Source organism: Schistocerca gregaria, chromosome 1, assembly GCF_023897955.1.
Source record: "Schistocerca gregaria isolate iqSchGreg1 chromosome 1, iqSchGreg1.2, whole genome shotgun sequence".
NCBI lineage: Eukaryota > Metazoa > Arthropoda > Insecta > Orthoptera > Acrididae > Schistocerca > Schistocerca gregaria.
The window spans coordinates 912,751,252-912,778,303 of record NC_064920.1 but is presented as its reverse complement, the minus strand read 5'-3'; the positions used below and the strand labels follow the sequence as shown (position 1 = coordinate 912,778,303).

The 27,052-nt window shown below is 44.8% G+C and overlaps 1 protein-coding gene across 1 annotated transcript in view; it reads right to left on the bottom strand.

Annotated features, from left to right (window-relative positions):
* Window positions 1-27,052, bottom strand: part of LOC126275143 (nephrin-like) — a 686,204-nt gene that overhangs the window by 155,182 nt on the left and 503,970 nt on the right. The window contains exons 7-9 of the mRNA XM_049977173.1: window positions 13,702-13,846; window positions 7,541-7,671; window positions 1,261-1,420 (exon numbers count right to left, since the gene is read on the bottom strand). Of these exons, the coding sequence (XP_049833130.1) occupies window positions 1,261-1,420; window positions 7,541-7,671; window positions 13,702-13,846 (436 nt within the window). The remainder of the gene's footprint in view (window positions 1-1,260; window positions 1,421-7,540; window positions 7,672-13,701; window positions 13,847-27,052) is intronic.

Below are 27,052 nucleotides of genomic sequence, written 5' to 3'. Positions count from 1 at the left end.
GTACTATACCATCATTTAATTTCATGGACGTTAGAGTCGATGGCGAAAAAGATGTCGTTCAGAGTGTCTGCTACAAATGGAAGTAGATAGGTTTGTATGAGTACAGACTGGTATCAGAGAGTGAGGAAGGATGAGGCAGCCTACTAACGTTCGCGTTCAGGCGGTAAAGAAGACGAAGAGAACCCGAGATGAATATTTTGGTAATACTATGCGAGAGACGTTAGACAATCTGCACTGACCTGTAAAGGGATATTTATGCATTTTCGAACAACGATCAGATGTGTCTGCGTTCAGTCGGTGGACTTACTTCCTCACGTTGGTATCGAATAGTGAATTAACCTTCTGTCGAAACAGGGCCCACAAGAAACACATGTCGCAGATTGTGTCACAGATCCAGTCCCTTTGACTGTTCAGAGATGTCACTAAACCCTCCCTAAGATGTAAACCACTATTCATGAGGAGCCCCTATAAGACGGAGGGTGTCCGACAGTCGATGAGTTCCAGTCAACCCACCAGGAAGGAGGTACACGGCTCTTGTTCACTGTAGTTCAACATGGCTAGACGGTCAATACCGCGTTTCATTCGCGTCCGCATTGTTACTTTGTGCCTGGAAGGGCTCTAAACAAGGAAAGTGTCCAGGCGTCTCGGAGTGAACCAAAGCGATGTTGTTCGGACATGGAAGAGATACAGAGAAACAGGAACTGTAGACGACATGCCTCGCTCAGGCCGCCCAAGGGCTACTACTGCAGTGGATGACCGCTTCCTACGGATTACGGCTCGAAGGAACAATGACAGCAACGCCACCATGTTGAATAATGCTTTTCATGAAGCCACAGGATGTCTTGTTACGACTCAAAATGTGCGCAATAGGTTGCATGATGCGCAACTTCTCTCCCGACGGCAAAGTCGAGAGAGGGCCCACAAGAAACACATGTCCCAGAACGAACTTGTGATGTCACACTTGCTGCCTTACCCGACATACATCGTGAACGCTCACGCTCAGCTGCGTCCGAGACGAGGTGGGAATCACGGTGTTAATGAAAATGTACCTACTAAGTCCAATCGACAGGTAAGTAATGCTAAACTCTTTTGAAACAGTAACTTTCTCCCCGCCGTAGACGGTCGCTGGGACTCTTGAGGCCTGTAGTGTCACGTGCTGTGACGCACGCCACAGGGCCACGCTAGCCCCGGATCCAGAGGCGTGTCCTCACAAGTTATTGCAGTGAGACAAGTGGCTGCGCTAGGATGGATCCTACTCACACTTGACGTCCAGAGTGAGCGGGCTGCTGTCTGCGCGGCCCTCGTCGTTGGCGACGCGGCACGAGTAGCGGCCGGCGCTGTGCCGGCGCACCGCCTGTAGCACCAGCGTCAGGTTGCTCAGCAGCGTGCCCGCGCTGGCGTTCGTCTGCACCTGCTTGCCCTGCAACCACAACCACACGGTGTCCTGCCCAGCGCGCCTTCACGAAACGTGAAATATCTGTGCTGCGTAACCACATCAGGTGTTAGAAAATAGAGGCGCTCACTAAGTGCTACAACACTTTCTTATTTTCAGAAAACAGGTTGTTTTTACTCATGAGACTACAAAACCCTATTTTTCAGCAATCTCCGTCCAAGGCGATGGCCTACCGTCATTTTACTGCGATACTGCAAGTGCCTGTGTGCCTGAATGGTACCAATCGACTGCTCGGGGCCAACGTCTTGCTGCAGCAATAACCGCCCCATCATCCACTTACTGTCCGAAACAAATTGCAGTCTATGGTCTTCTGTTAGGTGGCCAGAAACGCACCGGACATACAATTATAAGTACACCAAATGGCGGACGAGTGTGTCATGGAGCACCATCATAAACCTACTCAAAATTATTTCATGCCTATACACTCATTTTTTTTCTAAATCGTAACTAGGAGTTTATGAACACCCCCTTATGGCAGGGAAAGTCCTCAATTGTATCAGAGATCATTTAATACTTCATTACACCTACCCACAGTGGTCGAGTCATCATGCCAGAAGATAGTTAGACACTTATCAAGTGTTCATCTGGCATGCTTTCCTAGTGAAGAAAAGCAAGACAAGTGGTTGGACGATGCGTCTGTCATCGTCGCAACAAGGTCGCACAAACCTGTCCGATCTCCCAATCGGTGGCTGGCTGCCCACGGCTGTGACTCTTGAAATGTAGGGACGTGCGGACACTCTCATTCGAGGTGATAGACGGATCAGAATCGGATACCTCGCCACTCATTCGGAAGTCTCTATTGGTAGTGTTGACACACTTCGCAAGAACCTATGAATAACTGCGGTGCTCTGTGACGCACTTCTGGTGCAGACGACGTTTTCAAGGCTACGCATAGCGCCGCTCCCAATCGGAGCTTCGTGAAACTATAGGCGTTGAAGCTGGAATATTCGCCAAACTCCCACTACAAACCCCGAAATTTTTCAACCTAAATTCGCCGATAAAAAATGTCTGTTGCGTTAATTATTGAACGCTCCGCGTAGATGAATAAAAAGAGACTCTTGACGGCAATTTCAGCGCACGCATAGAAACTTGAAAAAATTGTCTTGGCGCCAGTTGTAATTTGCCGGTCCATTTGGTTGTCTTGATTAATTCAAGGCTGCAGATAGCTCTCTCACTCACTACCCACTGTGCGTCGAAGCGGATGGCAATAACTCAGCAACAAAAGGCGTTATGCGTTCGTCGTTTTAGCAATTGCAATTCAGCTACAACTGTCCAAGGAGAGTTTCGTTGACAGCAGAGGCACTGCATCTCAGACAAATCCACGGTGGCACTAGCAGTTTCGTGATACTGTCAGCTGTAGTGACAAAGTTTTAAATATATTCACGTAATTACTTTTCAAATACAGCTCCGCAATTAATTTGTTGTTTGTTAGCAGGTAAATGTCTGCAGTTTTGGTACATACCTAATTGCCACACCACTCTATCGTACCAGTCCAAAAGAGGAACCGAAATGAAACGACATTAACCATTGATAAAGTGCAGAATAGTACAATAATTCATTTTCTGCATTTGTAAGGGAACAACACTGCATCAAACAATGCCGAGTTTATGCGTTCATACGGCAACAATGCACTTTTGTGTGTTTAAGTGGTTCGGTGGTGTGCTCGAGACCAGTATATCGGTATCAAAGAGATACTGAAAATCAGTCATGGATACCAGGTTCTGCGAGTGACCATACCCTAGTTCATGCTGCACGTGGCAGAGTCAAACATGCAAGTTCCTGGGCTATCATATTTTGGCTCATAATTCTGGATATTGTCTTCATACAGAACCCAGTGGTTTCTCACTCTTTCCTCGGATGAGAAAGCAGTTATGTGAAAGCCATTTCCAAAATGGACACAAGTCATTTTCGGCGAGAGATCTATTTTGAGCAGCCGAAACGCAGATCTCTATAAACAATATACCCGCCAAGTCATTCACAGTCGTGCATAATGTCTCGCATTCAAGGGTGAGTAAGTAGATTATTAATACCATGGAGCCACGTCCTATGCCTAATAAACTATTTTTTCGCGGACATAGACAGATTTTTTTCTTTATGATAGTTAGGACTTTATGAACACCACTTGAAGTTACTCATGTAAGGGGAAATCGTCAGTTGTCTCTGCGAGCTCGGTCAAAACTTCGAATGCATTGCCCCTAGCCCAAACAAGTCTAGTCGTTATTCCAGCGGACAGTTAGCCGCTTATCAAGTGTTTATCTTGCATGTTTTGCAGCAACATTTACATTTCACATCATACACTATTTAGGTGCTGCAAACCCTTCATGTGCTGATAAACAACAACATCTAGTGTTTCGTAAATTAGTTCTGACAGTAAAAATTGAAAGGAATTTATTTTCACATGAATCATCCAGTTAAGGATGTGTCAAAGTGGGAATTCCCACAGCTTAATGTGTTGTGCGTCGTTTCTGAAGAAGAAAGTTAGCGGCCATACCTCCCTGAAAAAAACAGTTACAGGAAACACATTCCTGGATTTGTTGAAGACATGGCTTCAATAATTGCAATATTCTGCAGAAAATTTCGTATTTCAATGTGGCGGAGCACCACTACACTATCACCTACAAGTAATACCTTTCCATTGAACTGTCGTGACGATTGTTCGGCCGTGAGGTGTGTACAGAACCCAAACTGCGTAACTAGACATACAGCACATTTGATCTTTTTGTAAAAGAGAGATTAAATTCGATTCAACAGGTAACTGTTAAAAAGTACCTAGTATTGTACGTGCATGCATGTAAAAGATGTACCCGTTGGGTCACCGGATGGTTCCGTCCTTGGAGTCTTTTTTGGTGGCATCAATGAATGAAATATTCCCGGTTTACAAGCCACGTAATTTCACATAAAATTCTGAGCTGACGACGGCTGTCTTTTTCATCATTATAAGGAGTAAAAAAAACTAGACTACTGGGGCTGGCACAGTGTTCCACTTAGGTGCGATTGCATCGTCTGGAACCCTCCAGAGAGGGCAGAACTGGCGTGTGCACAGAAGGCGTGTTCGGCAGCTAGAAGCAGATCCGGCCTGCGTGGGGCCGATGATCTCATGTAGCGCGAGGGGCATGCGCCACGTTTGAAATGGCTGCTCATTCCTCTGTGCAAGGTTCAAATAACTGTCTTAGCTTTCAGTCGATATCCAAACCCGCCTCACGCCCTATTGGTTGTGTACTTCTGGTCTCAGGTAAGACTGTTGCTGTTTAATCTAATGTCAGGTGCCAATATGCAGAGGCATGAGCCTAAATTGTTGTCTTTTCAAGTTGTATTTTACGTCCATTTTCCAGGCAATCTTAGTTTATGGCTGACTTCTCAAGCACCCTTTGGTTAATACAACACTTGTGCTCAGTGCATCACTCGCTACCAGTGTGAATCGTTTGACATACATAGTCTCTGTCGCATTCGCAGCCGTCACCATATACATTAGGCACTCCAACACATGTGTTGTCTTTAATTGAGCGCAACATATCTCATATCACAGAAGTGGGCTGGAAAGTTGGTGCCGGCCGAAGTGGCCGTGCGGTTCTAGGTGCTGCAGTCTGGAACCGCGAGACCGCTACGGTCGCAGGTTCGAATCCTGCCTCGGGCTAGATGTGTGTGATGTCCTTAGGTTAGTTAGGTTTAAGTAGTTCTAAGTTCTATGGGACTAATGACCTCAGAAGTTGAGTCCCACAGTGCTCAGAGTCATTTGAACCATTTTGGAAAGTTGGTCTCAGTAATCGTCTCTTTAGAAATTTTGGTATTCATTGCCCCATATTATGTTACGAAAGCAGCCGGTCTGGCCATTTCTGCCGATGTATGAGGCGGTATCCATCTGTGGTAAGTGAAAGTGTTTGTAATGTCTCGTTCGCAATAATCATCGTCTCTGAACATGCGTCTGAAATGCTGCAACTTGGAGTATAGGTGGTCGCCGTCAGCCATAAGCTTTACTCTGTAAACTTACGTGATCAGGGCCGTTTCTTGTGTAAAGGATGCTGAAAACTATCAGCGCCCAATTAAAAGTCGTTGTTCCCTGATTTCCTGTACAGTGAATGGCAAATCTGGCGTCACCTCACGGGGATTTCATAGTGATGGAGGCAGACACAACATATATAACCGAGACCGAGGGTACACAAATACTAGGACATGGTTTTAGGCTTAGTATGTCGGGTGACTGCAAAGAAGGATGCTTCACACATGTACGGAGGCGGGAATGACACTTTCAAACGTGGCGCCAGGTACTAGCCCCCCTGACGTCATCGGTCACATGGTGGGTCGGACCTGCTGCTTGTTGCCCAGGTCGTCTTCCGTGCATGCTCAGTTTGGCCTCCTTTAGAAGGCACCAGACGTTGCAGTCGTGCCTGTATAAGCGGAACATGGTGTCAGCCACAGCAGTCTATCGTTTTTACTCCTGATAATGATAGCGAAGACAGCTGTCGAAAGTTCGAGTGTTTTATTTCTTGTGACGCAGATTGTAAATGAAGAAAATTTTATCCAATGTGATGATTCTTTCGAAACCAAAATTTTGTTGCTCCATGCCAAAGTTAAAATTCATACCAAGTTTCTATCTATATTCATCAAGAAGATACAGTGTGGCGAAATCAGCTCAGTCTTTTTGAAAAACCCATACATTAAGTGGCTCTTCATGCCCAAGACTGTGGCAATGCGACCTTGACTTTCAATATAACCTTCATTTGCCTGGATCGGGAGTTTATAAAATTATATTAACAGTTTCGACTTTGCTAGCAATTATCTTCAGACCTCAAAATATCATTACAGTGTGGAACACGTCACATATTATACAACTAAGTACTGAGTACATTTTGCTGCTGGTGTAAAAAGACAGCTAACGCCCCAGTGAAGTACTGAGTCTTAAAAATTAGTACTTGATTGTATACCATGAAACTCTCTCAAGACGTTTTACGATCTGAAGGTGATTTCTAGCACAGTGGTACGTTAATAAACTAACGATCTAGAAAAAATGTATTTACTATTCGTAGTCATGTTTTCATTCATTCTATAATTATTTCATTGGGAGCTACCTAATAAACCACGTATATATGGGTTTAAGTCTTACGTTTGTACAGCACAATGTTTAACATGGTACTTCTCGTATATTTATCCTTCACAGTACAAAATACATATAAAATGGTAAAATGGAAATGTGGCATTTTACAGTAATTATGCAATAACGGTAACAAATAATGAATACCGTTAACTGACAAGAGTGAAAGTATACGATGTTGAAAGCAAAAACTTTCCTGTAAATACAGGTCATAGCAACAGAGCTTTCTGTGATGAAACTTAGAATGTTTGGTTACTGGCTTAAGCAAAAAGTATTGTTGTATTCAATGGAAAAAGTATTTGAAATGTGGCTTTATCGATATAGTACCCATGTAATTTGGATGATAATTTCACCTTTGTTTAGGGAACTTGTATGGCAGGGCTCTGGTACATATTGCTGCTGATGTAGCACGGCACCTCACTCATTGGTATAGTATAAGATGGATAGATAAAGGAGGGCCTGAACTTCAAATATCACCTGACCTCAATCTTTTACAGGGACAAATACAATATCATTTCCGAATGCGAGAGCGACTTCCATAACAGGTAGTTATGCTCAGTGAACTATAACACGGTGAAGTAGAATTGTATTAGCCGTTGAAGTAGGCCTCCGGTAAAATTTGAGAGCAGCCAGATAGGAACTTAATCGGAATAGATTAAAATATATACGTACTAGGACAATATTTCCTACTTCAGTCAGTTGTTGCTCATAACCATACATCTACAATTATCTCACAAGTGGTTAACGGATCGACGTTTACTGAAACTCATTTTCTGGTATTGTCGTATACTTTCACTTTGTCAGCTTCCATTCTAAATGACCTCACACCCTATATAATCTTTCCGGATTATCATTCAAAAATAATGTGTTTTATTCTTTATAAAATGGTGTTAAGAGTGCCACCAATAGTTCCTCAATACTCACTTGGGAATGGAGTAACTGCGATATATTAGTAGTGCCACTGTACCCAGCTAGCGCGGCAGTGCGTGAGTACTCACGTCGTGCGTCCAGACGACGTCGGTGACCCAGGGGTCGGCCCGCACACGGCACTCGAGGTAGACGTCGTCGCCCTCGCGGATGGCGCTGGCGTTGAGGCCGCTGCCCAGCTCCAGAGACACGACGGGGCTGTCTGGAAAACGGCGCCTCGTACGTCGCTGGCCGCCGGGCGACTTATTCTCTACTAATCAACTCTGCTCAACGCAGCCTTCCCGCAGCAATGTGGTGCATGAGCCATGCTACCGTGCTAGTCACCAAATGTCGCAAAAACTGGTATCAGTAGGATTCAGAGCCTACCTGTACATGACTATCTTTGTCTGTGATATTTGTGTTTCAACGACAGAAACAAGAGACAGACTCTCTGCTACGACAACTGAGGAACTTGCGGTGCAGTGTACTATTAAATGTGGAGGCAAGACTTGAAAATCAGGACACCTTGTAAGGTGATGCCCACTGCGTAATTATAGGAGATCGTGTTTTGTAAACACGAGAACGGACCTGTCCGGAAGGAGATCTGTCACAGACCGCCGAATGCACGGCTATGTATGCATGAACCATTGCGTTGGCTTTTCCTGGGTGCTAGAGAAGGTAAGATGTTTCAATGCGGCAAAGACGGCGGATTCCGAAGTCTGCAGGATAACTATCTACAGCCTTTAATTCTGAAATAAACTAATAAAAGGTAGAATAATCTACAAATAAGGCAGACACAACAAGATGATCTTGACAGTGAGTAGTATGCGTTGATAACTATACTACAAAAAAATGCAGAAGCTACTTTGCCAATTTTTAGATAACCCTTAAAAAATTAGTTACTAGTAAAAGCATTGAGAAATAATTACAGTCTTGGTAGCGGACCATAACTGAGGGAGTCAGTATAGGCACTGATTATCATTCATCACTAATCATCATCATCATCATCATCATCATCATCATTTTAAGACTGATTATGCCTTTCAGCGTTCAGTCTGGAGCATAGCCCCCCTTATAAAATTCCGCCATGATCCCCTATTCAGTGCTTGTATTGGTGCCTCTTCTGATGTTGAACCTATTACTTCAAAATCATTCTTAACCGAATCCAGGTACCTTCTCCTTGGTCTACCCCGACTCCTCCTACCCTCTACAGCTGAACCCATGAGTCTCTTGGGTAACCTTGCTTCTCCCATGCGTGTAACATGACCCCACCATCTAAGCCTGTTCGCCCTGACTGCTACATCTATAGAGTTGATTCCCAGTTATTCTTTGATTTCCTCATTGCGGGCACTCTTCTGCCATTGTTCCCATCTACTAGGACCTGCAATTATCCTAGCTACTTTCATATCCGTAACCTCAACCTTGTTGATAAGGTAACCTGAATCCACCCAGCTTTCGCTCTCATACAACAAAGTTGGTCGAAAGATTGAACGGTGCACAGATAACTTAGTCTTGGTACTGACTTCCTTCTTGCAGAAGAGAGTAGATCGTAGCTGAGCGCTCACTGCATTAGCTTTGCTACACATCGCTTCCAGTTCTTTCACTATGTTGCCATCGTGTGAGAATATGCATCCTAAGTACTTGAAACCGTCCACCTGTTCTAACTTTATTCCTCCTATTTGGCACTCAATCCGTTTATATTTCTTTCCCACTGAAATTACTTTGGTTTGGAGATGCTAATCTTCATACCATAGTCCTTACATTTATAATCTAGCTCTGAAATATTACTTTGCAAACTTTCAATCGAATCTGCCATCACAACTAAGTCATCTGCATATGCAAGACTGCTTATTTTGTCTTCATATATCTTAATCTCACCCAGCCAGTCTATTGTTTTCAACATATGATCCATAAATAATATGAACAACAGTGGAGACAGGTTGCAGTCTTGTCTTACCCCTGAAACTACTCTGAACCATGAACTCAATTGACCGTCAACTCTAACTGCTGCCTGACTATCCATGTAAAGACCTTTAATTGCTTGCAAAAGTTTGCCTCCTATTCCATAATCTCGTAGAATAGACAATAACTTCCTCCTAGGAACCCGGTCATAAGCCTTTTCTAAATCTATAAAGCATAGATACAATCCCCTGTTCAACTCATAACACTTCTCCATTATTTGCCGTAAGCTAAAGATCTGATCCTGACAACGTCTAAGAGACCTAAACCCACACTGGTTTTCATCCAATTGGTGCTCAAGTAATACTTTTCTAATAGACAGCTTTATTTATATTGTATTTTATTTAGTTAATTATGCCAATATGTCAGAAGGGCGATTCTTCCACGCATAATGAATGCACTATGTCGTACCCATAACTTTGTTCTACTGCATCAGATGTGGTAAGAAGGATATCCGCAGATGTAATCAACCGCTGCAGTTGTATATAGCTTTATTGGTTCAAAAGAACGATCGGTTTCGGGGAGTTGTAAGCCTATGTTATTTTATACTATGACGATGTACATTTAATCATCTCTATTCACTTGTATATTGTGTATTCACCTTTTTCTACGTTCGGGCTTATCGGTCCCCTCTTCCACTGTTCACGTTTTCTTGTAGTTTGACGATCGTAAGGTATCGAGCGCGGCTGCCTTATACCACCGCATCATCACCAGCACCATCAGCTGCATCATCACCTGTCCACCGCCTAGGGTTCGCAGCGTGCGGTGACCACGTGAGTAGCGGTGTAAGTTCTCTTACGTTCATGTTTTAGCAACAAGTCTTATACGATCTCTGATTATAACTACTTCATTTTCACTTTTGTAGTCTTGTACATTTGAAGAAGGGCTGCTAACTGCCCGAAACCGGTCCTGACTGTGAACCAATAAAACTATTTACAGCTTCAGCGGCTGATTGTCCAGTGCTAGTTTCCTACTTTCTTAGCTTCACTTATTACATTCCGCGTCACCTAGGAAGTGGCCCTATTTCCAGCCGTTCTGCGCATCCCCTCCATTAACAGCTGGAATCCAATAAGAGTCATCATTTTTCCGAGCTACTATTCGTGAGCTACTTTTGAACAGTGAGAAACTCCCTACAACTCATGCTTCACAGCATTCAGGTATGATGGTGATGTAGAGTAATATGCAATATGAAAGTGAAAACTTGAACAGACAAGATCGCTATTTGTAGTTTTATTTTTGCTGGCCGGTTTCAGAAAATGTAATTTTGCAACATCAGAACCTATGCAAACACACGTAAATATATCTCCATTGTATGTGCACTCTGCAAAATGCTGAAGAGGTCTCCGAGGCAAATTCCAATGTTACGAGTTTCGGAAATTGCCATCGTCAGATATCCTAGAACATTATGCTGCAAACACAAAGGAAAATTACATGTTGTTGTAGTGCGGCGGCGCGGTTCCTTTTGTCCATTACCGGCACCTACCTGTGAACTCGTTGCAGCAGACCTCCGGTAGGAATGACGAGCAGAAACCTACCGTACTGCAACTCGTACCAGCCTGCATACAACGTAACTATTCCAAGAATCGGGAAAAGGTCTCAGTTTGGAATGAAAAGAGGAAATACTGAGAAAAAGTCGGTACATTCTGAACATTGATAATGTACACGTACACTGCCCAGCCCGTTCTAATCTTAACACAGTCATGCACAAACCATTTCATGCCCGTTAGCAACGTATTTCCGGAAATCTGAACAGCTACTAAGCACGGAGTTTTCTTCAACGAAAATAATCGCCACACTATTACGTTTATCGGTGTCTAACGAACTCATGTTTTTAGTTACCGATCTGCCAAATATGCCACGTGGAATTACTGTCTTTTCTCATACACAAAATTACTTAATAAATCCGTACTTTCTAAAACACACACAGGGCTAAATATGCCTTTACTTTAAAACACATGTAGCACAACTGAAACTGGCAAATTATAACTTCCTTCGGAGCTCATGCTACACACGAACGGACCATTGAAATGCTGTACTCTGACTACCTAGACTACTGTAACCATTCTCCATCTCCAATAGGAAAGACGCGCGAAGAATATAGTGTTCTGACTGGTCAGTTTTATTTAAGGCCAATAGAGAAACATTATTCTCCCGCGTTAGTTCGCGCTTTTTATGACTAACCAATCAACAAATAACACACTTTCGAACTGTGTTTTTCCCGAAATAGTTAAAATTCAGATATTTTGTTTATACTTTATGTTATTAACTATTTTCATTTGCACTCAAATTAGCTTTCCTTTTACTATAAACTTACTTAGCATATTATGATACAAAATTCCCCGTCGTCTGCATTCAAACCGTCTTAAAAATTTCTCACGCTAGTTCGTACAGCGTTTGTCAGTATAACAATTATCTACATATTTACTTTAGACCACATTCACGCATCATTCACACTATTAAAAACATACACAAAACTGTACGAAAATAAATAAACCAAAAAGTCTTCAAGAAATAAACAGAAGAATTCACAAAACCATTCTCTTGACCTGTTCTTTGAGTGTTTCTGAGCATTACTGGAGTCTTGTGAACCCGACAGAACCCGCTTGAGACCATTTGCCTGTGTATACGCATCAGTCGTTCTCCCAATACACAGCTCTAGACAGGGGCGATGTAAGGCACCACGCCCCAGTAGTAACTATCATAAGTACACTCTGTTTACCGTCATTACTACTACAACATCCAACGCGACGTTCCAGTATATCTGATGACAGCAATGTCCAAAACGCGTAATATTGGAATGATAAAGTCAGTTTGCATCGATTCAATTTCTTTTCCTCAGCGACCTATTTGGAAGACCGTAGATTGCACATATTTTTCACCATGACTACATGCCTGGTTCGTGACTCGAAGTCGCACCTTTGCTACATCTCCATCACATGTTCAATATACCGTGTTAAGTCGTGACACGTCATTCTAGAAATGTGAAGAAAGTGATACACCGACATGTCAATAAGATGTACAAAAACTTTTACATAGCATGTCATGTAAATTGCACCGGGTGCACAAGCTCATATTCACACAAGAGCTGAAGGGAGACTGTTGGGTCACGTTCTAAAAAGAAGCATAGAGCCTAAACTTAAGGCATTCACCATGGCCGTCTCCTTCATACCGCCACAAGTATTTTGACTACCGTTCCCTCAAAGGATAGTGATGGGAGTGCCCAACAATCCCTACGCTTCGTTGTAAGTGATTTGAATGTGTGTATTCTGCTCATTTCGTCCCCGATTCTCTTGGTGGTTAATGTCTGTTTGGTATATTTAGTATCTAAATATCAGTGAAGTTACATATTGATTTCGTTTGACCCCTTGTCCAAAATAAATGAATAAAAAATAAAAATAAGAAGTAAAAAAATTGAAATTAACAACCTAACCCCAACTTCGTTTTTTTTTTTTTTTTTTTTCTTTTCCTCTTCAGATGTACATGCTGATGCAAATTCAGGCTGCGGAACCAAATGTACTCATAAAAGATTATTCAGTAGCTGCAAAGGGTTTGTTTAACAAGAATGCATTCCTGCATATGTGGCTGCCCGCAATATAAAGTCTGTTGCTAAGAAGCTGACAACCTACAGTGTGTTTTCTTCTTTTTACGTTACGTTTTGGTTCTACATCACTTCGGATACGTCTAAGTTGTGCTTTCATTTGGCTATGGGTAGGCTACTACTTCTTGGACTTTTTTCCAAGGCCATTCCTTCACCGTCTTGTTAGTTCTCTGTTAATACTTGACCCCCTCTCCCTCCCTATCAGGACAACGTGCCGGAACGTTATACAGTGATGAGGGCCTGTCTACATGGATGCTGGTTCCCACATAACGCCGTAGACAGCGCTTACGATACACATGAGCCACTCTAAAGCACTCCGTCTTCAGGCCACAAGTGGCCTATCGGAACCATCCGACCGCCGTATCATCCTCAGCTGAGGATGCGGTGAGGAGGGGCGTGGGGTCAGCACCCCGCTCTCCCGGTCGTTATGATGGTTTTCTTTGACCGGAGCCGCTGCTATTCGATAGAGGGCTCCTCAATTGGCATCACGAGGCTGAGTGCACCCCGAAAAATGGAAACAGCGCATGGGGGCCCGGATGGTCACTGCCAGCCACGCCCGACAGTGCTTAACTTCAGTGAGCTGTCGGTAACCGGTGTATCCACCGCGGCAAGGCCGTTGTTCTGAACCACCCTGGACCTTTTGTATTACAGTGGGTGCCTTGGGTGTTGGAGCAGCGGAAAGAGCGAGCGACTCACAGCGGACGGCGAGCTTCCAGCAGTCGCGGCGCGCGCCGGCCGGCAGCCGCGGGTTGTCGCCGGAGCAGCACAGGTGGCGGCCGGCGTCGCGCGCCCGCGGCCGCAGCGGCAGCACGCTCGTCGTCGCGTTGCCGTCAGCGCTCACCTGCAACACCGCCACACCAGGAATTCAGCTTACATACAGTACCTCTCTCACTAGCCTGTTACCCACGGCAACGCCCGCGTGCGCGTATGGAAAATACGCACATTTCTCCTCGACCCCACTTCCTTCACTTCCATCACTCTTTTCTGCTCTTTCTGAAACCATGTTTCTGCCTGTCTTCTGCTCGACTTCCTCTTTCCATCTCTTTCCCCGCCGCCTCTCTCGACATCCCTTCCTTCTCCTATCATTGTCCAGCTTTCCCTCCTCACCCCCTCCCCACCACAACCACCTTCCGCTTCCCATATACCTGTGAATCTCGTCCTACCTCTTACCTCTCGCTTCATATCCTGTTGTCCTCTCTTCCTTCGCCCATTCGCTCCTCCTCACTCACTCTGTCCATTTTCTAGTTCCCCTATCTGTCTCTCTCCTCCTCATGTCTGTCTGTCCTCCATTCACTCCAGCCCTTTCTCTCTGCCCATTTTCTCCTCCCATCCTCTTCCAGACAACTTCCTCCTGCCTCCCTCTTTCCTTATCCATCGTGTCCTACTACCTCTCCCTGTCCATCCCCTTCTCTATCCGTGTCAACCTTTTCGCAGCAGTCTCCATTCGAATTTCCAGAAGGCCAATATTGCAGAACACTCCTACTACGCCTACTATGTGGTTGAACCTTTACATTAATGGCTTGAAAACGATTTTTGTCCTTCAGATAAATACTACTATGTGAAACGGATAGATACAGCTGGTAATAGATCTCCAACACAAAATACCTGTCTTGAAGAAGCCTACACATAGGGGACTGAAAAAAATTGTTTCAGCTCTGGGAAGAAGTTCGATAAGGCTGTCCAGTGCGACACCCTTACTACACACTCATTGTGCAGGTCAGCTCTTTTGATCAGGGAGAGAAATCAAAAAATCAGTATCATGGAACAAAACAAATTAATTAAAATTTACCAATAGATAGCGCTGTAAGCGCCAGAAAATGCACACCAAAAGATACACAGCACACTCCTGTTCCTCAGTTAGCATCCGAGATGCTCAGCATAACTGTTTCGGTGAAGCATAGCGAGTTTCCAATAAAGCTGTTTTGCATGATTGGTGACTGTGCGCCAGTAGCCCTGCAGAACTTCCAGGTATGAAAAATGTCGATGGTGTGATGTCCTTCAAGGGTATGAGAAAATGACTAAGGAATTCGAAAAGACAGATTGTTTTCAAGAGGAATGTGGCAGAGACAGAAAAGCAGTTGATCAGGCGTCTGTCGAAGATGAGGTCACAACATTGCAGGAAGATTCATGCAGTGGCCTGGAAACATGTAGTGGTTGGGAAATTGTCCCAATGCTGGTCATACCTGCGAGCACGTTACATAACATCCTACGAATCATCCTGCACTGTTACCCATCCTAAATCACATACATTCCGGACTTGCTTATTGCTGACCTACCAGCAAGACAAACGTTCGTTCAGGCAGTTCATGGAAGTGGACAATATGCTGAATTGCAGAATATGGGCGACGAAAAATCCATATGCTCAAAATCCAGTACCACTTACTTATACAAAAGCGACTGTGTAGTGTGGGTTTACGGCATCGTTTATCTTTTTTTGTCTCTTATTTTGTTTTGAGGAGATTAATCCTGCGGCTCGAATAAATGGTTCAAATGGCTCTGAGCACTATGGGCTCAACTGCTGTGGTCATCAGTCCCCTAGAACTTAGAACTACTTAAACCTAACTAACCTAAGGACATCACACACATCCATGCCCGAGGCAGGATTCGAACCTGCGACCGGAGCAGTGGCACGGTTCCGGACTGCGCGCCTAGATCCGCGAGACCACCGCTTCCGGCCCTGTTGCTCGTTTTACCTATACCGTCACTGGTAAAAGCTATGAGACTCTTTTTCACAGCAACATCATTCCAACTTTTCAAAAGCGTCGGTCTGTGGGCAGTATTACTTTTATGCTAGTTTTCACTCCTCCGCACATTGCACAGCAAATGAAATGGCTGTTGCATTTCGGAAACGGTAGAATGTCATCCGCCATATTAATATAACCTAGCCATCCAGATCACCTGATCTTAATCTGTGTGATTTCTGGCTCTGGAATTACGTGAAGGACGTTGGTTTCAGAGTTTCAATTACGGACGTAGATGAATTGGAGGCAGGCATTGCTTAATGCGTTCTAACCACCTAAGCCCTCTGATCTGTTGTGCTGTTCCTCGATTTCAACTTGTGGCAGGAAACGGTAGACAGTATATTGAACATGTCTTACGCCAGAATGAAATTTTCACTCAGCAGCGCAGTGTACGCTGATATGAAACTTACCGGCAGATTAAAACAGTGTGCCGGACCGAGACTCGAACTCTGGACTTTTGCCTTTCTTGGGCAAGTGCCCTACAAACTGAGATACTTAAGCAAGAATCACGACCTGTCCCCATAGCTTCAGTTATGCAAGTACCTGGTCTCCTACCTTCCCAACTTCCCAGAAGCTCTTCTGCGAAAGTTGCACAACTAGCACTCCTGGAAGAAAGGGTATGGCTTAGCCACAGACTGGGAGATGTTTCCAGAAAGAAACTTTCACTATGCGGCGTAGTGTGAGTGATATGGAACCTCCTGGTAGATTAAAACAGTATGTCAGACCGAGACTCGAACTCAGGACCCTTGCCTTTCGCAGGCAAGTGCTCCACTAACTGAGCTACCCAAGCACGACTCACGACGCGTCCTCACAGCTTCATTTCTGCCAGTACCTCGCCTCATATCTTCCTGACTTCAAAGAAGCTCTTCTGCAAACCTTGCACCAAGCTGGCAGCACGAGAGAACGGTCCTCTATGCAAGGAACGTGGGCCAGCAGGTGTACACTTGCGGTCCGGCAACTGGTCGGGCAGCAGTAGAGCGGCGGAGTCACGGAGGTTGCGCTTGAGAGACGAATGGCAACTGGTTGCTGGGAGCTGGTGATAGTTTCCTCGTACGTACGGAGAATGGGGGGGCCGTTGTCTTATTGGTGTCTGAGAGTGTTTTGTGGGGCAACGAAACAGCAAGGATATGGAGGAGCGTCTGAGGAGCGCCTGAGGAACAGACTGGTGGTTGGTGGCTGACTATACGAGAGGGCAGTCCCGACGGCTAGATGTACGGGACATCCGTGTTGATGTCCTGAGATCTGTTCATTTCTGTTCCTGGAGAGCACGGACCAGGGATGGCCTCGTGAGTGGTGTGTATCTTCCGTAGAACGCTTCAGAAGGGGCAGTGTAACTTGTTCCCAAGTCTGCACTCTACACAGCACCCTTGTCGTACCAGAAATAGAAAATAGGTAAGTTCTAAGAAACGTATTGGGCAGTGGGTCTTCACAAACAGTACCATTCCTTACAGTGCGTTGAACAGATTTTCTGCGTGATTGGTTAAGCCTGGTTGCGAATCTTATGGGTAACATTATTTCACGCAGCTCTTGAAGCAATACTGGATGAAGCTACTTTTTTAACATACGTGATCCAATGATGCTCTGCGCCTGGAAGATAAAATTGTTGTGGGAGGTAAATTAGTAGTGATTATTACGTTTTTAGTTTTTGATGCTCATTTCAACGCTTCATTTTGTATGGATTCTAAGCGCTCTATTCATATGATAGTTAGAGCTTGGCGGTTCTGGTACCATGAGCACCTATCTTCCATTACAAAATTTTATTTATTCATTCTGAAGAGTAATTTTCTGGCTTTCGTACTGTAAATTAATTCTGTTGCTTTCAGTATTGTTGACATTGTCCTTTTCTTCTGTAGATCGTGTTCGTTCATTCAGAATTTTAATTATTCAGGGACTGGTTCATGTTACTCTGTATTATTTGTGAAGACATTAATACGGTTTCGGAATAACTGACAAAAAATAGTTATTCTTGTGTGTTGCTTAAAGATTTATTTTAAGGTTCTATATTTACTGTGAACTGTATAAATATTTACAAATCCATTGGTGATCCAGTTGTGAATAAATTGTGTACTATCATAAGAGAAATGTAACCCCTCATACACCCAGTCACTCCCACATCTCAACCTATGATGATGCTACTCGTTATTGACATCAATAAACATTCGTCTGTTCTAAATATGTTGCCTACAGTGCAGAATGAAGCTATAATTATCACCAACAATTGTGAGTTATTTTGTTTTTCCTTTAATTTCTAAGAAAGGGAATCGAGCGGTGCACCCCTCTGCCTATCCCTGTTCCTCAGAGATGTTGATGATACTTTTGGTACTTTTTTTTGCAGCTTGGCAGTTCATCTACGGTATGGTAGCTGTCTTTCTTAGGTGTTTTGGTAGAATGGACAGCCAGTGGACGACTCGGCCATCCTGTGTATCGAAAAAGGATGCTCATGAGCCTCTACGTCAACGGGCGTTGTTTTCATCATCCACCTCGGACGAGAGATAGCCTGAACATCATAATGGACATAGCTATTTCAGTCTAGGACTGCTATATCCTAGGTTGTCACGTCCACCGTGGCCACCGTCCGTGCCTCGAGATGCCTTCGCCATCTTTTTCACCTCGGGTACCTGATGTTTCGGCACGCCGACACACAGCAGAGTCCCGCGGGTTGCCATCGCACCTGGTGCCTGCAGCCGACACTGTTCGACTTCACTGCGGCATCCGCTGCGAGATCATGGAGAACGTCAAGATCACCAGCCAGCCTGCCTACTTCGCATCCGCGAAGCCATGTGAAGCCGGCTGTTTCCGGGTATCCATGCTCCGGGTAGCATATATGGTACTGCCGCCTCTAGCCCTCCAGTAGAGTGAGCCGCCAAGTGTGCCGTCCAGTCTACCGCTGGCGAAACAACGAGTCACCTATACACAGCACTGCCGAACGAAAACAATGCAGATTCACGACCGGGTGCAACCATAACCGATTCCGACCTTGGAGAGAATCGATGGTGACAGACTCTGTGCTTTCTCTTGCCCCCTTACAAAATTTAATTCAAGTAGTAGCAGTTACTCTTATCAGATCAGAACGATCTATTCTGTTCTTTGTAGAGATTCAATTTCCGTTGTTCATGTTTTCTTCTTGCTTCCTTAGAGAAATAAATTCTATAGCTCAAGACTACCTGGGAACTTTATTTCTGTGTGCACCTTCCCACAACTACACACATGAAGGACCGTCGCGCCTCCGAGATTAATCACCTGACGACGGTCTTCAAAAGGAACGGGTGTTCTGTCCGTGATGGGTCGAAGCCGTCGAGGAAACCAAGACGCGACGCTTTTCAACCCAGTCAGAAGGACGAAAACATTGCTCAGCTTCTACTATGCGGTGCGAAAACTAATAAGTTCACGTACAGCCCTAAACAGCCAAGGAATCAGTTAAGTCTCCCGACCATCCATAAAAATAAAAGAAATGCTGCGTCTTGTGAAAAATAATCTTGACCTGAGGGCATCAGGGATTTATAATATTTCTTACAAGCGTGCCCGCAGTTACGTGAGGATTTCCATACGAACTGTTGTGGAACGTTGCGCTGAGAAACATCGCCAACTTAAAAACGACATTTACAAAAATAAGCGGTAGCCGAGCACAGTCTGTGAAATAATCACGACACTATTTTGGAAGAAATGGGAATATTCGTTCACACGTCGAACTTCAGGGTCTCTGTAATGAGATAAGAGATTGAAAATAGGTACGTGTAAACAGCTTTAAAGAAGCCGGCTGTCCAGTTAGCAGTGTGTGGCAGTGTGCTTTGGATAAAAAACACGACATAGGAAGAATTCTCAAAGTTTACCGCCATCTGGTAGCGCCATAACGGACTCTGGAGAGGAGGAGCTAACGTCATCAGTGGACGGTCAGGGCATCACCCCAACAGAGGCTAACTTAACACAATGTCGGGGGAACAAGACATTCCTGTACACTGGAGTAACACGTTGTGTGGTAGCGATATGCATATATATATAGATGGAGGAATTATAGCCTACACAAGGCTCAAAAGCACATTGCATTGGTGGAGTTGTCATTTGTACTCGGATAATTCACGTGAAAACGTCTCCGAGGTGATTATGGCCGCATGGCATGAATTATCAGACTCTGAACGCGGGATAGTTGTTGGAACTAGAAGCATGACACATTAAATTTAGGCAGCCGTTAGGGAAGTCAGTGTGCCGAGATCCACAGTGTCAAGAGGATGCCGAGAACACCGAATTTCAGGCGTTATCTCTTACCACGGACAACGCAGTCGCCGAGCGCTTTCGATTAACGACCGAGAGCAGCGACGTTCGTCCAAAATTGTCATTGCAACAAACGAACAACACTGGATGAAACAACAACAGCTCTATGGGATGTAAGGTGGTTGTATCGGTTAGGACAGTGCGGCGAAATTTTTGTGTTAATGAGGTATGGCAGAAGATAACCGACACGAATACCTTTGTTAACAGCACGACATCGCCTTCAGCGCCTCTCCTGGGATATTGACCACACGTGTTGGACCCTAGACGTGTGGAAAACTTTAGCTTGATCAGGTGAGTCCAGATTTCAGGTGGTAAGAGTTGATTTAGGGTCCGAATGTGGTTTATACCGCACAAAGCCACGGACGCAAGTTGTCAAGAAGGCACTGTGCGATCTGGTGGTGGCTTCATAATAGTTTGGGCTGTGCTTACATGGAATGGATGGCTAATCTGTCCAGCTGAACCGATCATTGATTAGAAATAGCGATGCTCAGCTGCCTGGAGATCGTTTGCAATCGTTCATGATTTTCATGGCCCCAAACAGCGATGGATTTCTTATGGATGAGAACATTCATGTCGCCGGACCACAGTTGTTCGCGACTTGTTTCAAGAACAATCTGCATAATTCGAGATAACCATTTGGCCACATACATCGCCCTATATCAGTATCATCGAAGACTTACCGGACATAATGGAGAGATCGTTTGTGCACAACATCCAACTGGCAACACTTACGCAACTATGGATGGCTATAGAGGGAGTATGGCTCAGTACTTCTGCAGGGAACTTCCAATAGCCGGTTACTCCATGTCAAGTTGCCTCACTACGCCGAGCAAAAGGAGGTCCGACACGATATTAGGAGGACTTTTGTCACCTCAATGTACAGTTCCGCTTTGGGACAATTTGGTGGCACGGTCTATTTTGACTTCTGCATTACTTGCACCTTGTACGTAAGTCCACTGTCACTGGTGACAGACACCTGGTTCGGTCCAGCTTGGTCACAGCCAAATATTTGACGACGAATCTTGGATGTCACCACGTCCGATTTAAGGCCCAATCAACACAAGCCGCCGCTTCGGACACCGCTTTCAAAGGGGTGCCAAATTGCAAGGTTTGTACGTATACAATGTCTAATAAAATTAATACCGAAACCTAACACAGGTAAAAGTGTACCCACGAAAATTATATGTGTGGGTGGAAGGAGGGTCGAAGTCGCTTGTGTGGAAAAATGTGGGCCAATTAGGCCTGAATCTTACGCTTTCGACAACCTAATGCTGAAGCAAAGCAATGGCTGACGCCACCAACAGATATGTGTAGTAAAGCACGTTAGTTAAAGCTTGCCTGTCAATATTCGGTTTATAACTAAAAGTAACTTAGGTCAGAAAAAGCAAATTTTAATGAAGTATTACGTGATTGGACAGACTATTAACTTATTCTGAAAATATTAATTACCGGTAATTTACCTGAATAGTTCATAATGAAGTAATAGCAATTAAATATACTTCAATTATACGAACCTTGATTAAATGTAGTTTAATTACATTCCTGCTCCTAGCGCAACTAATGGATTTACTGATTGAAAACATTGTGTAGAGTACACTGCTCTACACACGTTCGCTCTTTGCAACACTTAACTGTACTGATTGAGAGTAATAGACGTAGCAACGCAAACTGGAACCATGCCTTGGGTAGCATTAGAAATTAAAAACCTTCCGAGTATCGTGGTAAGAAATTGTTGACTATTGTTGACTACAAATCTGTTATTTGTCTTTTCTGTAACTGTCGTCTTAGTTATCATTTACTCGTATTACGCTTTTATTATCCTTGCTATAGGCAGTCGTTCATCACTTCAAATATACAAAGCGGCAACATGTATTCACGGACCATATTCTCCTTTGTTCCACATTTTCGTTGTGGCATATATTTTGAAACAAATCGTGAATGCATATGGTTATTCATAATCAAGGTAGGTACCGATGACACAACAGTTATTAATGTGACAGCAATTACAATACGCGCCGCAGGTTGGAAAAATATCTTGGAATGACGACATCTCTATCACGTACACTGTGTTAACATGTTCTTCGTTGTGAGAAACCAAAAACACTTTCTTGTCAAGGTTCTTATAAATGCTGATTGCATGTGGCTTTCATGGCTTGATTAAATGATGTTAATGCGGTTGATGATTTCATAATTACATTATAAAGAATGGTACGGAAATCGGTTGACGTGATTTACACGTAAAGACAGACGTATGAGTACAATTTCAGAAAAATTTAACTTGATAAATTGAGAAAGTCAATAACGCGCTGGTTCCCCTCTAGCCCTTTTTCACGCAGTTATTCGCCTTGCAGTTGTTGGATGTCCTCCTGACGGACATCCTACCTACTGCATAACTGAGTCGTCACCTTGTCAAAAGCAGAGGTGGTTAATCTGCCCTGCCCATAATAATTCAAACGTTTACAACTAGGAGAAATCCGGTGATCTTGCTAGCAAAGACAGGGATCGGCAAGCACAAAGACAAGCAGCAGAGACTCTCGCCGTGTGCCTAACCAGGATGGCTTTCCATGATGAGGACAAAACGGAGCGTAGAATGTCGATATACCACTGTGCGCCGGCCGCTGGGGCCGAGCGGTTCTAGGCTCTTCAGCCCTGAACCGCGCTGCTGCTACGGTCGTGCCTGGGGCATGGATGTGTGTGATGTCCTTAGGTTAGTTAGGTTCAAGTAGTTCTAAGTCTAGGGGACTGATGACCTCAAATGTTAAGTCCCATAATGCTTAGAGCCATTTGAACCATACCACTGTGCTGTAAGGGTGCGGCGGATGACAACCAAAAGTGTCCTGCTATGAAAAGAAATGGCACTCCAGACCATCACTCTCGGCTGTAGTGCCATATGGCGGGTAATGTGGCGGGTGACAGACAGGTTGGTACCCAGTCACTGTCAGAGGCGTCTTCTGATCCGTCTTGGCCTGGAATATCATTGACTGGAATAGAATTGTCCCGTTTCGAAATCGGGTCCATCGGCCAGTTAAGACGTGTGTGGAGACGTTCTGGCTTGTGGTTGGATAACAACCTGACTGCCGCCCGCCGCATCGGAAGACAACCACGATTGATGATCTGAGATGCCATTTATTTCCATAGCTGGACACATTCGGTTGTCAGCCGCGGTACACTTACAGCTAACCTACACGCCGACGATATCCTCTATCCTGCTTTGTTGCCTTTCATGGCAGGCCGCCCTGGCTCACATTTCAGCAAGATAACGGCCGCACGCAAACAGCAGAGATTATACTGCTTATCGTCGTCCCTGCTGAAACCTGCCTCGGCCAGCAACGTCGAAGGACCTTTCCCCAAATGATAACGTTTGGAACATTACGGGCCGAGCCTTCCAACTATCTTGAAATTCTTGACGAACTAACGCACCAATAGGACACAATTTGGCGCTGTGTTCCTCATGAGAATAACAGACGGCTCTATCAATCACTGGCAAGCCGAATAACTGCGTGCATAAGGGCCAGACGTGAACTATCGCGTTGTTGACTGGCTCTATTTCCCTAGATCTTTCTCTTGAATAAATCAACAAGTTTTTCAAAAACTGGAATAATTTGTTTGGCCTGTACGTGTACATACAGATTTCCGTCCCACACGCCTAATTCCTTCGTGATGTGTTGATTTTTTCCCCCTTTTTCCTGTTTTTGCCTCAGAATACTTGCTGTGAGTTACAATGCAGTCAACAAGCGGCCGTATTAGAATATTAATATCTATGGTGATCATTGTATTGCGACTAGATCACTTGTTACTCTCGGACTTCAGCTCCATCTCATTCCAGCATTTTCTTTCCTCTAGTTTTATTTACTCCCGGTTGACCAAAAAAATAACCGGATGATAAACCAAATTTCTCCGTACGAGTTATTTTTGTGATCTGAGACCTGCTGTGCACCAACAGAAAGCAAACGCGCATGATGCACCAACACAGTGTATAGTTCAGTGATTAACAACTCAACACATTGTATAGTTGAATGGGTAATCATAATCATATATCTCCGTGGTTGCAATGGATAAAATTAAGTACAATTGTTCCACAATCCTTGGACTGTAATTGTAGCATCGAATAACAAATGGTTCAAATGGCTCTGAGCACTATGGGACACAACTGCTGTGGTCATTAGTCCCCTAGAACTTAGAACTACTTAAACCTAACTAACCTAAGGACATCACACACATCCATGGCCGAGGCAGGATTCGAACCTGCGACCGTAGCAGTCGCACGGTCCCGGACTGCGCGCCTAGAACCGCGAGACCACCGCGGCCGGGCATCGAATAACAATATTAGGAAAGCAAAATAACCTTCATCAATTTAAACGAAGCCAAAGCGTTGACGAACAAAAGATGGTCGCAGCTGGTGAACAAGTTAGGTCTAAAATGCTACAAGCATTCAGTCAATTCGAAATTAGCTTTGTCTACCTGTTGCTGTGGTCAGTCCAAAGACTGGTTTATGCAGCTCTCCACGCTACTCTGTCCTGTGCAGGCTTCTTCATCTCCGACTAACTGCTGCAACATACATCCTTCTTAATCTGCTTACTGCATTCATCTCTTGGTCTACCTCTACCATTTTTCCTACTCACAATTCTCTCCAGTACTATATTGGTGAACCCTTGATGTATCACAATATGTCCTATCAACCGATCCCTTCTTCGAGTCAGGATGCGATGAATATCTTTTATCCCCAGTTCTGTTCAGTATCTCCTCATTAGTTACGTGATCCACCCATCCAAGCTTCAGCATTCTTCTGTAGCACCACATTTTAAAAACTTATATTTTCTTAATGTCTAAACTGTTCATCGCCCATGTTTCACTTCCATGCATGGCTGTACTCCATACACATTTGTTCAGAAAAGACTTACTAGCACTTAACTCTATACTCGATGTTAATAAATTCCTCTTGTTCTGAAACGTTTTTCTTACGGTTGTCAGCCTACACTCTCCAACTTTGGACATCAGTTATTTTGCTGCACAAATAGCAAAATATGTCGTTCGAAATTTAATTCCCTCAGTATAACCTGATTTAATTCGGCCACATTCCATTATTCTCGATTGGGTTTTGTTGACCTTTATCTTATATCCTCCTTTCACGACACAGTCCTTTATGCAAAGGAGTGGTGTATGAAGTTAGAGTAAATTTTGCAGTAGAAGATCTGGTAACAATGAAGACTGATGTTCTTCACTAATGAATTCCTATTGATTCAGTAAGTGCCACATTTTGTCATTAGACTTTCGATATTGCGGTACTGAATGGTTCAGCTGAAGAGAAATGAGAATCACTAAAAAGGGGAACACAGACGTTGTACAGACATAAATGGATATAAGAAATGTAAATATGACGACAGTGGAGCGGTAACAGAAGATATACCTCAGCTGATTGACAGTGGAACTAGATACCAAAATTTCCCCGAAAAGAAAGTAATGTAGCAGTATATATCATTCACAAATGAAACCAATAAGCAGTGCGAAGTAGCTAAACCGACACACAAACAGGATTAGTAACATGAATTCTAAAATGAATAGTCACTGGAAGGACCAATTTAACAAATACAATAGCAAAGTCCTATTATCATTGTAAATACACTCCTGGAAATTGAAATAAGAACACCGTGAATTCATTGTCCCAAGAAGGGGAAACTTTATTGACACATTCCTGGGGTCAGATACATCACATGATCACACTGACAGAACCACAGGCACACAGACACAGGCAACAGAGTATGCACAATGTCGGCACTAGTACAGTGTACATCCACCTTTCGCAGCAATGCAGGCTGCTATTCTCCCATGGAGACGATCGTAGAGATGCTGGATGTAGTCCTGTGGAACGGCTTGCCATGCCATTTCCACCTGGCGCCTCAGTTGGACCAGCGTTCGTGCTGGACGTGCAGACCGCGTGAGACGACGCGTCATCCAGTCCCAAACATGCTAAATGGGGCACAGATCCGGAGATCTTGCTGGCCAGGGTAGTTGACTTACACCTTCTAGAGCACGTTGGGTGGCACGAGATACATGCGGACGTGCATTGTCCTGTTGGAACAGCAAGTTCCCTTGCCGGTCTAGGAATGGTAGAACGATGGGTTCGACGACGATTTGGATGTTCCGTGCACTATTCAGTGTCCCCTCGACGATCACCAGAGGTGTACGGCCAGTGTAGGAGATCGCTCCCCACACCATGATGCCGGGTGTTGGCCCTGTGTGCCTCGGTCGTATGCAGTCCTGATTGTGGCGCTCACCTGCACGGCGCTAAACACGCATACGACCATCATTGGCACCAAAGTAAAAGCGACTCTCATCGCTGAAGACTACACGTCTCCATTCGTCCCTCCATTCACGCCTGTCGCGACACTACTGGAGGCGGGCTGCACGATGTTGGGGCGTGAGCGGAAGACGGCCTAACGGTGTGCGGGATCGTAGCCCAGCTTCATGGAGACGGTTACGAATGGTCCTCGCCGATACCCCAGGAGCAACAGTGTCCCTAATTTGCTGGGAAGTGGCGGTGCGGTCCCCTACGGCACTGCGTATGATCCTACGGTCTTGGCGTGCATCCGTGCGTCGCTGCGGTCCGGTCCCAGGTCGACGGGCACGTGTACCTTCCGCCGACCATTGGCGACAACATCGATGTACTGTGGAGACCTCACGCCCCACGTGTTGAGCAATTCGGCGGTACGTCCACCCGGCCTCCCGCATGCCCACTATACGCCCTCGCTCAAAGTCCGTCAACTGCACATACGGTTCACGTCCACGCTGTCGCGGCATGCTACCAGTGTTAAAGACTGCGATGGAGCTCCGTATGCCACGGCAAACTGGCTGACACTGACGGCGGCGGTGCACAAATGCTGCGCAGCTAGCGCCATTCGACGGCCAACACCGCGGTTCCTGGTGTGTCCGCTGTGCCGTGCGTGTGATCATTGCTTGTACAGCCCTCTCGCAGTGTCCGGAGCAAGTATGGTGGGTCTGACACACCGGTGTCAATGTGTTCTTTTTTCCATTTCCAG